This window comes from Diabrotica virgifera, chromosome 8 (assembly GCF_917563875.1).
Source record: "Diabrotica virgifera virgifera chromosome 8, PGI_DIABVI_V3a".
Classification (NCBI taxonomy): Eukaryota; Metazoa; Arthropoda; class Insecta; order Coleoptera; family Chrysomelidae; genus Diabrotica; species Diabrotica virgifera.
Window position 1 is genome coordinate 124807607 of NC_065450.1, and position 15880 is coordinate 124823486.

General features: G+C 34.0%; 1 protein-coding gene across 1 annotated transcript in view; it reads left to right on the forward strand.

Annotated features, from left to right (window-relative positions):
* LOC126889838 (syntaxin-6) overlaps positions 1 to 15880 on the forward strand; it is a 102403-nt gene that overhangs the window by 56222 nt on the left and 30301 nt on the right. The window contains exon 5 of the mRNA XM_050658522.1: positions 5826 to 6058. Coding sequence (XP_050514479.1) covers positions 5826 to 6058 — 233 coding nt within the window. The remainder of the gene's footprint in view (positions 1 to 5825; positions 6059 to 15880) is intronic.

Sequence of the window (15880 nt, forward strand, 5' to 3'; positions counted from 1 at the left end):
GAAGATATTCATCTTATCGATGAATGAAGGTATCGATATACGATATATATCAGAAAAGATACATCGATATATTCTTGTTTAAGTAAATAACATAAAAATTAATTGTTGTGAAGCTATTTTCTTTGTGGTATCTCATGCAGTTCACTATTTTAGTTGGGATTAAGCCACAATTTAAGTTTGAAATTAAATTTATTTGAGTTTTCGATTTCCACTTTGGAAATCTTTATCAACATACAAAACATTAATACACAGACCTACAAATAGTTTAATGTGTCCTACACCTGGTATGACACATTAAACAAATTTTGTTTTTGTTGCTTAGTAAAAATATTCCTCAGACGTAATCTATTATACATCTTAAATTAGATTTATTTATTAGATCCACACTAAAATGTATAATAAATGACGTCTTGAGTTGTCAATATGAAGGAGTGAGATAAAATTAAATCATTAGAAAAAATTTTTTACCAAGCGACAAAAACAAAATTTGTTTAATTTATTACTGTTTTGTAAAAATAAAAGTTTATTAAAATGCAGCCAAACATTGCTTTTGGGTGGAGCCAGTATTGTTTCATGTTATACAACACAATATTCTACACTATTCCCAAATACCTTAAAGATAGAAAATAAAACTCAATAGGTACCAACTTGGACCAACTCTCGATGTCGATGTAAATGAAATGTTGGATTCCAATACATGTTGAGTTTTAATAAATACAATACAATTGCCCTCTCGTTCTCGTAAAACGTTGTTAAAAGTTAAACAATTATATTGTACTTAGTGATGTTAGAAGAGAATATTCTCGAGAACGAGAATATTCTCTGCCAGAAAATTCTCTCGAGAATATTCTCGGCAAAAATTTTCTATATTTTCAAAAACCGAAACAAAAATAAAAACTAGATATATATACTAAGGATTTCCACAGTTTTCACCGTATTCCTTCACTCAACCGTTCTCTCCAGCTCTTTCTGTCTTGCCAGTCCCCTTCCTGTAGATTTCTTCTCTCCATTGCTTCGTCTACTTCATCTCTGAAGGATCTTCGGGGTCTGTCTCTCTTCTTTTTTCCTATCGGGCTCCACTCTGTTATTCGGTTTATCCACCGATTTTGGTCTGCTCTTCTGACATGTCCGTACCAGGTTAATCTCTTCTGTTCGATGTAGTCTATTATGTCTGAGTTCACTCCTAAAAACTCCCAAACTTCTAAAAACTAGATACGGGTCAAATTATTATAATTTAAAAAATATGTAGGTATATTGTTTTTGCCAATCCCATGAACCACTAACAAGGGTGTTTGCAGTGTCAATATTTATTGTTTTGGTGCAATATTAACGTGCAAATGTTTAGAATGGTGTTCATTTAAGCAGAGAAGAACAAGTTGATCAAACTGAGTTTGTAGATAATTTAGCAACTTTAAAATATGGTGATGAGTCGGCTGAAATAATGGTAGATTTGGCACTTTATCGGTCTAGGAGGGATTTTTTGGAAAACCATACGTTGTAAAATCAATTGAAAAACTAGACTTAATCATATGGTGAAAAGGTACATGTTTCGGAACAAAATTAACCAAAATATTAGTTGATATATTAAGCATGCCTTCATCCAGTGCAGCGACTGAAAGAAGTACTTATGGTTTTTTTATCCACTCCTCTAAAAGAAACCGGCTCACTGCTGTACGGGCTCGTAAGGTAAATATTGCTCACAATTTAAAATTGTTAGATGTAGACCAATCCATGACTGAGCTGGCCAGTCGTGAAAAACAAAATCCCATAACTCATCAGTACATTGAAATGCAGATTGTAGATTACTAGGATGAGCTACTGATAGAAATAGATTCTGAATCTGAGGTCTCATCTTTTATCATACCACATCGATTATTTGCTGTTAAGAAGAAAATTTCATTTTTTTATCAAAGAAATTTTGTGTTTTCTGTTGATTTTGTATTTTTTTTCTATATAAAGAACACTGTTGTTTCGTCTCATAATTTTATATATAAGATCATGATTTTTAAAACCCTATTTTTCATCTTCAACAATATTCTTAAGTGCGTCATGAGGTTTATTCTCAGAAAATTTTCCATATCGAGAATATTCTCCGATTTTTCATTCTCGAGAATTTTCCAACACTAATTGTACTACCTGAAACCGTCTGAAACTTTCTAACATTTTAAGGGTAGGTATAAAATATTCAAATAAATAATATGTACTGGTCGAGGTCGAGACACCTTCTTTATAGTATACTAAGTATTTCAAAAATGTGAGGATGTAAATTATATTATAAGATGTTATTATGTATAATTCTGTATGCTGCCAAATTATGGTATATGAATCCTGTGTGGGCGATACATTGAATCTCAAATATCGATATATTTTCCGATATATTGAAAGTTGAATATCGATATAAAAATATCGATAAAATTTTAAAAAAAATCGATATATTTAATGTATCGATACAGCGTTGCCATGCCTAGACGCCTAGACACACATCGATATTTTATCGGCCAATTCCAGTCGACTGATCGGTGAAATTGTAGGTAACATGTTTTAGTTTTGGTGGTGCTTGCTATATATATAATTACGATTGCAATGGGTGATTTTTATAATAATGATGTCCTTATTTCGTTAGTGGAGTCACAACCTGTTTTGTGCGATAAAACTTTGGATACATTTAAGAACAGGAATCTTACTTGGGATGCATGGAGAGAAGTTTGCTGCGCCATGAATAACGATTTTGTGATTAGTGAGGATAAAGAAAAACATTTGTTTAGGATTCATTATTATTCAATAACTTCGTGTCACAACACATCAACTGAATTTTTTAGCGGTAAAATTCCAGTGATTCTGCAAGCAGTTGATACCAGTAAAATATCGGCCGATTTTATACTTGTGCAAAATCGGTGTGTGTGCAAATAGTGCAATGTGTTACACATACTGTTAATTTCAAATAAAATTGTTAATCGTATGCTCAAGTTTTTTTGGGAAGGAGGTAATCTTCATAAGACCATCAGAGGAGGCAGCAGTATCCCAAGAAAAGCCTGGGGCACTGGCCTCCCCTCCCGTGTGTGGGATTCACTCCGATCGCCAGGTCCAGACACCCGCCTTCCCCATGGGACACACGAGCGAGTCGACCGCGCGAACGCAACTGCCTATCCACTAAAAAAACCCCCTCATTTCCAGCAGCAGGCACTCGGTACGTGCTCTTAGCAAACATTACTTCGGGTGTCCCGCTGCCGACCCTCTCCATACTCTATGTCGGTGAAGCCAACATGGTAGTACCTATGTACATAGATGTACAATGAAATGTATAAGTAAAGCTATACATATCCACATATCACGCACACATACATTCACACACATACGTTTACTATACGTATATACACATACACAATATATCCACATATGTACATATACATAGACAAACATATATAGTGATGAGTGCACTAACAACCGACAAAATAACGCAAAAGACGGAAAACATAATACGTTGTAAAGTAAAAAGAGATGAAACTAGTACAGGTGGGAATTTACCAATAGAAACCTAGGTATAAATTTACATTATATTGAATTTTATTTCCTGACTTATTAGACTTTTGATTCATAGATGGTGCTAGTAGCATCTTTGGTAATTATTTTGATAATTACCCGGAAAGGATGAAAGGATTTGATTTCAGTTCAGTGCCTCTACCCAGGTGCTCCGATGAGGAAACGGTTATTCCTAAATACGTACAAGCACATAGTAGAGCAGTGTTTTCCAACCTTTTTGTGCCATGTCCCACCTTAATACATCTAAAAAAATTTATGCCCCCCCCCCCAGTAACATACATAATTTTGAATATTAAAAAATTAAATTGATTACAGAGGCTTAAATGATGGGTTTTAGGGAAAAAAAACAATAACTCAAATTCAGATTCCAAACAATTTTATTATATATTTTTCTATATTAATTTTGCTATTTTAATTTAGTGAAATCCTTGCTGCAACAGAGATTTTATATTAGGTTTGGTTAGATTCATTCTCAAGTGTCCACGTTGTGGTATATTCAGCCGATTTCTATTTTACCCGTAAATAATTGATATCACTAAACCCACATTCAGCTAAATATGAAGATGAAAACGGTAGCAATAGTTTTCTTGTACATTTGGTTGAATTTGGGTATTCGATTTCTATTTTCCTACAAAGCCATGTCATCGCTCCTTTTATATTAAACAAAGTTTTAACTGATCTTTCATTTTGCAATTACACGAGTTCTTCTTGATACTGCGTATTTGATATATCAGACAAATCCACTAACATTGAATGCATCATCCATGCTGGAAAATCAAATTGTTTTAAATCAGAAAATCTTTTTCTTTTAAATCAGCCGATAGAATATTCAGATGATTGACAATAAGAAGTAAAGCGGTATCAGTTACTTCACATTTTTGGAGCAAATGCAACTGTTCAAGTTTTTGTGGTTAATATTTTTCTGACATATTTTGGGTATACATCTGACTTAACTCAATATGGGTAATTAAACCAAATATCTTCGCTTTTGTATCGATAAGAGTTTTATTGGTCCCTTGAAGTTGTTTATTTAATATATTTTGTTTTTCAAAGATTTCAGTGAAATAACTCACAAATAGTTTACCATCGATTGTTAATAGATACTTAATTTCAGGTGTGTGGCATAAAAAATTACTGATAGTATCAGACAATTCCATTAATTTTTCCAAGCAGTTCTCTTCAGGTAGCCATCTTATTTCAGTATGAAGTAAAAGTCTCACGTGGCCTTCATTTTGTTCTTCACAAAATAGCTTGAAGAGACGTTCACATTTGGCACTAGATTTAATATCATTACATGGCATTATTAGAGCAGGCGAGATGTTTTTAGCTATACAGATTTCCCTATGACTACCACAATGCACAAGAATCATTTATGGATTCGCATCTTTCATCAATTTTAAGCATGCATTTTTTTGCCCAATTTCCCATATTATTAGGAGCACCATCAGCAGAAGATGTTATATTTTTCATTATTGTGCTTTCTAACCTTTTACAGAACAACATCTCTTCAACAAAATGCCCTGTCTCAATATATCTTACGTTTACCAATATTGCATCACTGTCTCTCAAAGTTGATTCATCCATTTGCACTAAGAAATTTCTTGTTTTCAGCTTTTCTACAAGTTGTTTTTTAATATCTTCGCCCATTTCGTCTATTCTTCTGCTAACAATATTTTACTGAGTGGAATAGTTTTTACATTTTTGTCATATCTTTTTCAAGAACCGTTTTAAGAAATGCTGATATTGACGGTTTTATTAAATTCTCTCCCATAGTAAGTTTTTCTTCCTGTTTTAGCTATGAATAAAGATATTTGATAACTAGACTCAAGAATACGATTATTAGCTGAATAATGAGCAATAAACAGGGACTTTAATGTTTTTGACAGAAATCTAGCATTGCATTTAAATGGCCCATATCGTAAGGGTTAAACTCATGTCGAGCCCATATTCAAATTGCCCCCCTTTGGGCGTGGGCCCCACGTTGGAAAACACTGTAGTAGAAGCTCTGTACTGTAATCAAATCTGAACCATCTTTTCTTTTCTTTTAGTTTATTATATTAATAGTGTCCCACCTTGAGACTACCAGAGAGAGAGAGAGAGAGAGATAGTATACATTAATTAACTGAGAAATAAAAGGCGCATAAGTTTGCGTCTATTGTAATGGGTAAGGTGCTTGAAAGGGTCAAGACGTATCACTCACTTTTGTTTACCTTGAGAACTTGAATATTACATTGAGAGTTAAAGATGTAAAAAAAACGGTTACTAATGGGTAATTTTATTTTTAGCCACTCTTGGAGAGCAGTCCTGTAAGAATTGCCAGTGCTCGCGTTACAACTAAATACTCTAAACTTGAAAATGATTTTGATAGTCCCCAAAGACAATTTCTAAATGATACACTTAGCCAACAACAATATTTAACTAGACAACAAGATGAACATTTGGAAGCTATTAGTGATTCTTTAGGATCTTTAAAAACCGTTTCTAGGCATATTGGAATCGAATTAGATGAGCAGGCGGGGTAAGTAATTTTGGTAATAAAAACTAAATAAATTTATCTATATACAGGGTTGGGATAAGGAATGGAACAAACTAAATATCTCTGAAATTAAAAACACGTTATTCATGCAACTTGCATGCAAGTATAATGACACATTAATGCATCTGGCGCCATATTTTTGTTACTGCTCTACTTCCAATTTCACCAGAAATACCCTCAACTTGATTAATTTAAATTGGACACCCTGTATATATATCGTTAGAGATTAAAAAAAACTTGTTGTTAGACCAGGGCATTTAGGAAAAAATAAATCGATTTTTAAATATAGAACTTATTGACTTGCAACTTTTTACATTGTTTTCGGGATGACGCACAGTGGTCCAAAATCCCGAAAAGATGGCAAAAATATGAAAGCGTTTTTTGATTTGCATAAAATTAGGCATCCAAGGATTTTTGAGGTCGCTAATTATGAATCCGAAATCTAAACTGCAAAAAACAAAATGGCGGATGTAATATGGCGGGTTTATGTATTGTAAATATACTTAATACCGTCGAAATTTGATATCCGGGGGTTTTTGAGGTTGCTGATTATGAATCCGAAATCGAAATTTCAAAAAACAAAATGGCGGATGCAATCCAACGTTAATTTGGATTATTAACGATATGAAAGTCAAAACTAATTTTTACTTTATTTTTCAACAATACTGTATTTGACCCTTGTATCTACGATTTTACCCTACGATCTTGTAATAACTAAAGATCTACAGACATAACAACTACCTGAATGCCGCAGCATGATTTGTTTATTCTGGGTTGTTAACGATTCATATTGAAACTAATAGCCCACAGCGCTTGTACAAAAAATTATCGGAAAACCAGAGGGGCAGATAGTGGCAGCTAATTTTTGTTGTATTTGAAAGAGAAAAATGTAAGGTAAAAGATCATTGTAGTAACACAGTGGTTCCCAACATTTTATGTCTGGCGACCCACCTTCTGATGTTTTTTCCTATTCGCGACCCATCCCTCACCCATAATGATATACATGTACGTTATTCAGCTACTGTAAGAGTCACGCCGCGACCCACCTAAAATCCGCCCGCGACCCACTAGTGTGTCGAGACCCACCTGTTAGGAAACGCTGTAGTAACATCTTGGAATACGATGGAATACATAACTATTTGGCTATCTGAAAATATAATTATAACACGTATACAAATATTTTGTTATTATCGACTTTTATTATAAATTGCTCCACGAATATCCTCCATTTACAGAATTGAATTTGCGCACTTCGTTCTCGAGATACACGCACAAGACTGTGCGAATAAAATATTCGTTATTCTTAACTGCGTATCTGTTCCGTGCGAAGGTCAACTTTGAATTGAACTGAAAATTCAGGTATAGGATATATAGCTCTAAAGTTGTCAACACTGAATAGGGAATTTAATTCACTTTTAGAAAATGTAATAATATTCTCGAAAAGTCGATTTTTTTTTACTTTTGACCAATTTTTTGTGATTTTGGACCACTGTGTGACGTCAGGAAAACAGTCTACAATAGAAAAATTAGTGGAAATGCATAATTGCATTTACGTGCATAAAATGCATCCAAAAGTGCATAAACCTGTCAAAATCAGTATATTACGAGCCAGATTTTGTTACTCGGGAGTTTTTGGGGTCACTGAACATGAATACGCCATCATAACCGACCCCCGGAGCACCTGGTGCCCACGGTTACTGTTGAGGCTCGTCATCTGGAGTTTTCGAGGGTTTTCGTCATTAATTGATGCAAACAGATTACTTGGGGGGTTTTTGGGATCACTGAATACGAATACGTCGTCAGCACTGGCCCTCCGAGCACCTGCTGCCCGGGGTTACGGCTGAGGCACGTCATCTTCTGGAATTTAGAGGGTTTTTGGCACTAAATTGATGCAAACAGATTACTCGGGGATTTTTGGGGTTGCTGGACACGAATATGACATCGGAACCGACTCTCGAAGCATATAATTCCCAGGGTCATCTTCTGGAATTTCCGACACTAAATTGGTGCAAACGGAGTACTCGTGGAGTTTTCTGGATTTACTGTTATGTGTCTGTATCTGTTTACATCAATTTAGTGCCCGAAACCCTCGAAACTCGAAGATGAAGTGCCTTAGCTGTAACCCTGGGCACCAGGTGCTCCGAGGGACAGTTCTAATTGCGTATTGGTGTTCAGCAACCCCAAAACCCCCAAGTAATCTGTTTGCATCAATTTAGTGGCCGAAAACTCTAGAAACTCCAGAGGATGATAACGTGTCTTAGGAGTGACCCTGGGCACCAGGTGCTCCGGTGGTCGGTTCGGTTCTGATGGCGTATTCATGTTCAGTGACCCCAAAAATTCCCGAGTAACAAAATCTGGCTCGTAATATTCTGATTTTGACATGTTTATGCACTTTTGGATGCTTTTTATGCATGTAAATGCAATTATGCATTTCCACTCATTTTTCTGCTGTAGACTTTTTTCCTGATGTCATGCGAACACAATGTAAAAAGTTACAAGTCGATAGGTGCTCGACTTCCCCGAGTCACAAAATTTGACCCTTAATATACTGATTTTGACATGTTTATGCACTTTCGGCTGCATTTCATGCACTGTAAATGCAATTATGCACTTACACCCATTTTACTATTGTAGAGTTTTTGCCTGGTGTCATATAAAAATGCAAAAAGCTGTAAGTCGATAGGTGCTGTATCTTGTGAACTGTAAAACTCGATTTATTCCGATGTTCTTTAACTAAATGCCTAATTCCTATACTATATTGAATATAAACTGCTCATCAAAAGTTAGGGATATAGAAAATTATGCTGTTTTTATAGTGGATTTTTTCACGAACAGACGGATTCCGCTATTTTTTTATTACTTTAGATTTTTCTTTAGTATTTACATAGTTGTGAAAAGGTTTACTTAAACTTATTTTTTGTACTTATACTGAAAGAAAAGAAATGTTTTTCTTATGTTAAGTTTGAGACACCCTGTAGGGAGAACGAGGTACAAATGTGAGTATACATCAGAATCATATTGTAGTCTTATGTTTTGTGAACATGTTGTTGTGTGAATGTCCCTGATATCTTTAGAAACAAAAAAAAATAGACGGTTTTGTAATTTGACATGTGTTTTAACCGAAACAAAAGTTTGAGACACCTTGTAGGGAGGAAAAGGCACAAAGGTGAGTATACCTCGATATTATGTTGTAGTCTCATATTTTCTGAATATTTTATTTTTTAAATTTCTCTGATATCTTTAATTACAAAGAAACTAGACGGTATTACTCTTTAATATGTGTTTCTATGTTTAACATGTGTGACGCATGTCGTCAGTTAAAACACATATTAAAGAGTAATTCCGTCCAGTTTCTTTGTTATTAAAGATATCAGAAAAATAAAAAAAAATAAATATTCACAAAATATGAGACTACAACATAACATCGACGTATACTGTATACTCGCCTTTGAGCCTTTTCCTCCGTACAAGGTGTCTCAAACTTTTGTTAGGGATATATTTTTCTATATCCCTAACTTTTGACGAGCAGTTTAATATATTCTATATTCCTAATAATTCATACATACCAGTTTGGTAAAAAAACATTAAAACGAGAAATAAATCACTTCAAAATTAAAAATGAAGATGTATGCGGTGAAGGACACCATTTTCATCTTATGAAAAATATAACGAATCTATTCATGTAAATTCGATTGAATATCAGTGACATTATATTTGTGCGGTGTCCTTTACTTATCAAGACCAATGAGAATAATAATTTTAAAAAATTACTTCAAATGTTCAAAATGCAACCCCCTGACAATGTGCAAGCCTATTATTAAATCCATGAGTCACTCTTTCCAAGATTTCTCCATGTATTAGTCGACATTCATCAATAATTCTTTAACTTCAAATACTGCAGACATGTTGATCGCCTCCCCATGGTTTTCCCATTATTAATCTTAGTAATAACGACCCTTTTAATTATCAACAATCTTTTTCTACCCCCAATATTAGAGTCAAACTCTTAAATGTGAAAATCAGTATTCACATTTCTTATCTACATTCTTTCTTCAAAGAAAAATATAAAAAATATTGATCTTCTTTTAAGTAAAGAGTTTATATATATACCTATACAGATCCATATCAAATTTCAACTTTAATATCCTTCTTCTTAACGTGCCCTATCAAGTCCCCTTGACGTTGGCGATTGACATGGCGAAACTGTCTCTGTCTCGAGCTATTCGAAATAGTTGTTCTGCTTTCTTTATTCCTGTCCACTCCCGGATATTCTTCAACCAAGAGGCTTGCTTTCTACCAATTCCTCTGCGTCCTTCGATTTTACCCATCATAATAAGTTGAAGAATATTATACCGGTCTCCCCTTACTACGTGTCCAAAATAGGCCATCTTTCTATATTTGATGTTATTAAGCAGCTCGCGGGCAGCATTTGCTCTCTTAAGGACTGCCACATTTGTCAGCATAGCCGTCTATGGTATTTTCAGTGTACGTCTGTGCAGCCACATTTCAAAGGCCTCCAAACGATTAATGGTGGATATTTTTAATGTCCATGCTTCGACACCATACAAGAGGACTGACCAAATGTAACATTTAATCATGCGCTTTCGAAGTTGAAGTTGCAAGTTATCATTACAGAAGAATGACCTCATTTTTAAAAATGTCGTGCAGGCTACCTCGATTCTACATGTTATTTCTTTATCTGGATCTAGTTGTTCAGTAATATGGCAACCAAGATATTTAAAAGTGGGTAGGTACTCTTTGAATTATATGACCATCAACATATAACCGTGAATCTTTATGGGCCAAACGGCTAAATAGCATGTATTTTGTTTTTGAACAGTTTATGTTTAGGCCAAACTCTCTTCCCACTGTGTCAATAGCATTTAAAAGGTGTTGTAATCCATTCATATCATCACTTCAAATAACTGTGTCGTCTGCATATCTCATTGTATTTATCAGAATTCCATTAACTTTCACACCCCATTCCAAATTATGCAGCGCTTCCTTAAGGCTGTATCACACTATGCATTTTCTTGTATCATTTCTAATATCGTTTCTGATATCGTTTCTTGTATCATTTCTTGTATGTACATTTGTGCCCTGTATGACACTATGCAAGTTCTTGTATCGAAAACTGTATGAAATTCGGCACGTGATTGGTCGAAATTTTGTTTGTCACCCTGTCACCTTACATTGGTATGGTAGTACTGCGTCTACAGCTGATTTTAAGGATTTTATAAAATTTATAAACTTTTAAAAACAAATATTTTATTGTTATAATAACTAGAATTTTTACGTTGACTGTTGATTATTTGTGTTTTTTATTTTGTTTTGATATTTGTGCTAAAATATTTGCATTATAATTACGCTGTGTCTAGGTACACGCTAACGTGTACGCAAATAAAAAAGTTAGGTACACGCTTAAACGTCATCAAGTCAGTGACGTCATTATTTAGCGTGTACTATGACTGGGTTTTTTGGTACACGCTAATTTGAGCCGCGTGTATGCTGTGTTATTAAGTATCTGTAAGTATCGCGAGTGTCAGAGTGTGGTTAGAATTTGTCTAATCGTCTTATGTTTACACTTTAATATTGATTTGTAGAGTTTCCTTATTTCTTACTTGTTTATAGTGTAGGAAACAGAGGTTGAACCTTGCAAAATGGACACAAGTCCGGTTTTATTTTTTTTCTGGCATATCAAGGGGTGCTTATTATAAGACTAACTTTTTCTGAAAAAATTTCGCCCCGGAACCCCCCTATTCACCCCTTTAAAGGGGGTAATTTATGGTTTTTGCAGAATGTAGCCCTTCCTGTACCTTTTACAAAAAATTTCTTTTATAGAAATATGAAGAGGACTATATTTTCTACGATTTATTTCCGACAGCATCTCTCTATCATCCACCGTTTAGCAAGGGTGGCGCCCCAAATTTGACAAGTTTTTAAAAAAGATGTTTTTAAAAAAATATATATGTTTCCCTAACTGTAACGGAAATTAAAAAGAAATGCTGCGAAAATTATTCACAAATAGATGATTGATTTTTTGGTAAACGTTTCACTTAAGGGTAATTGCCCTTTTTTTAATTACAGGGTGTTACATTTTAAAAAACCCCTTTTTATACCATCTGAACCGTTTATGCTAGAGTAAAAAGACTTTCAGCGCTTACCCATGTACTGGTGTTATTTACAAATTTGTATAATGCACCCCCATTTTTTTCCCGGAACCACCCAAAAACAAAGAAGAATTAATAAATAAAGTGATTTTCTTGGAATCCTTCACACACAATTCCCTTCATTAATATGCTTCTTATATCATTTTGTGCAAGTTATTATTACCCATGCATGGACACTAAAAGCGATTTCCTAGTGCAACCCCTGTAGCCAAAAACAATAAATAAAATGGGGGGTTAAAATTTTTTTTTTGTTTTTTGATTTTTGGTCTATATGGGCATATGCTTCATCAATAGTGCTTTTCAAAAATATATATGGTTATTGCAACATCCCTGCGCAAACCACCCATATCCTTGAAAATTTACTGCAGAAACTACCCCTATACCTTATCCAGCATGTTTTTACGATTTTCTCATTACCTATTCATTTTTTTTAAACAAAACTTATACAAGCTTAAAGACCACTATTTACTCTAAAAATCATGTCCTATTCATTTTTTTCGTTTAAGCAACCGTTACGGCACAGTGGCGCCGTAAACCTCATATATGCTTTGACGGGCTCCAGTTTTTGTTTATTTTTTCGTCATCTGTTTGTTTTATTGATAAAGTACTTATGTAAAATAAAACAACACAGTGTAACCTACAAATCATGACCTATGCACATTTTACATTCTTTGCTCCCCAAAGCTACAGTGGTGGCCCAAAATAAATTTTTTCATATTTTCGCTACCTACACGCATTTTATTGCGTTAATGCTACCTTAATAGCACAATATTCACCCCTAAGTGGTCGCTAAGCAGTGGCGGATCCAGGGAGGGGTGATGGGGCGATCACCCCCACCCCTCTCGAACCAAGTGATATTATATTTGAAGATTATAAAAATATTCATTTATTTTTATTGAAATACTTATATTATATTAATATTATTTTTATAAGAATGACTTTTTATGCTTTAGCGACAGTGGCGGATCCAGCATCGTTAAGAGGGGGGTGCCAATTGGTTAAATTTCTATAAAAATAAATGAATATTTTTATAATCTTTGAATATAATATCACTTGGTTTGAGAGGGGGGGAAGTGATCACCCTCATCACCTCTCCCTGGATCCGCCACTGCGTAGCGACCACCTAAGGGTAAATATTGTGCTGTTAAGGTAGCATTAATGCAATAAAATGCATGTAGGTGGCGAAAATATGCAAAAATTTATTTTGGGCCACCACTGTGGCTTTGGGGAGCAAAGAATGTAAAATGTGCATAAGTCATAATTTGTAGGTTACACTGTGTTGTTTTATTTTGCATAAGTACTTTATCAATAAAACGAACAGATGACGAAAAAAAAAACAAAAACTGGAGCCCGCCAAAGCATATATGAGGTTTACGGCGCCACTGTGCCGTAACGGTTACTTATACGAAAAAATGAATAGGACATGATTTTTAGAGTAAATAGTGGTCTTTAACCTTGTATAAGCTTTGTTTAAAAAGAATACATAGGTAATGAGAAAATCGTAAAAACATGCTCGCCAAGGGATAGGGGTAGTTTCTGCAGTATATTTTCAAGGATAGGGGTGGTTTTCGCAGAGATGTTGCAATAACCATATATATTTTTTAAAAGCACTATTGATGAAGCATATGCCCATATGGATCAAAAAGCAAAAACCAAAAAAAAATTTTCAACCCCCCATTTTATTTATTTTTTTTTTGCTACAGGGGTTGCACTAGGAAATTGCTTTTGGTGTCCATGTATGGGTAATAATAACTTGCACAAAATGATATATGAAGCATATTAATAAAGGGCATTGTGTGTGAAGGATTCCAAGAAAATCAATTTATTTATTAATTCTTCTTTTTTTGGGGTGGTTCCAGGGAAAAAATGGGGGTGCATTATACAAATTTGTAAATAGCACCAGTACATGGGTAATCGCTGAAAGTCTTTTTACTCTAGCATAAACGGTTCAGATGGTATAAAAAGAGGTTTTTTAAAATGTAACACCCTGTAATTAAAAAAAGGGCAATTACCCTTAAGTGAAACCTATACCAAAAATCAGTCAATTACTTGTGAATCATTGCCCCAGGATTTCTTCTTAATTTCCATTACAGTTAGGGAAAAATATATTTTTATTTAAAACATCTTTTTTAAAAACTTGTCAACTTTAGGGCGCCACCCCCGGTAAAAGGTGGATGATAGAGAGATGGTATCGAAAATAAATCGTAGAAAATATAGTCCCCTTCATATTTCTATAAAAGAAATTTTTTGTAAAAGTTACAGGAAGGGCTACGTTCCGCAAAAACCACAAATTACCCCCTTTAAAGGGGTGAAAAGGGAGGTTCCGGGGCGAAATTTTTTCAGAAAAAGTTAGTCTTATAATAAGCACCCCTTGATATACCAGAAAATAAATAAAACCGGACTTGTGTCCATTTTGCAAGGTTCAACCTTTGTTTCCTACACTATTAGTGTTTTTTTAAAATTAACTATGGAGTGTGGACAATTACTGAGTTCATTTAATAAGTTTAACAACATTCTAAAACAGTATGAAAAAGATAAGAGATAAAAATTCGTGATTAAGGACAGCAGAAGTAATAAGATAAAATATACGGGGCGATTGATTAGTGTGATAAAGCTCAGTAGATCCGCTATAGTAATAGATAGCAATAAAAGTTAGTAACAAAAATTTTAGCAAACTTTGAGGTTCATATTACAAAATTACTAAAATTAGTTAGAATGTTACAGGGCGTTCGATAATATAGTTGCAGACCAAACTTATGTTTTTTTAAATGGAACACCCTATATTTTATTTTATGTTCGAAATCTTCTTAACTTAAGGTTTATTATGTTATACAGGGTATTTACAAAGTTATAACCAATTTTCTATGAAAATCGTAACAAGTTCAACTCGCTGTATAAATAAAAATAAACACCACAGCAAAAATAAACACCAATATAAACTGGTATAAGTAATTAACTTACGTTACGTATAAAAATTATTTTAGTAGTATTTTGTATATATCATGTTAACTAATATTTATTTTGCTAACCTGAATATATACTTTTATATACATATTGTTTTATTACAATTAAGTTTGAAACATCTGAATAGCTTTGCTTCCCTTCCCCTTCCCTTAATAAAAATATTTTCTATCAAAGAAACAACAAACACTAAACATATCAAAATAGCGTGTACCAAAATATAAAGTCACTGAGCACGCTAAATAATGACGTCACTGGCTTGATGAAGTTTAATTCGCGTGTACCTAACTTTTTTATTTGCGTACACGTTAGCGTGTACCTAGACACAGCGTTATAATTATCTTCAGTTTGATCCAAATTGGAACTATTGTATTTTCCTCTATTAAAAAATTATGCAATATGAAACCCAAAGTTATTCTAAATATATGGTTATTAGTAGAACAGTAGTCCATACCAAACGGTACATTAAGTATCAATAAAATATTTATAAATAATACCTACAAAACACAAATAAATTTATCAAGACATAAATCATATGATCTCATTTTCAGCCGCCATTATGAGATTTAGAAGTTTTACCAGCAGGTTTTACGTTTTTGCTCTTTGCGCCGAAATTGGCGCAGTTATTGTACAAGAATCTGTGCCTGACACAAATGCTTGTATCGTTTCTTGT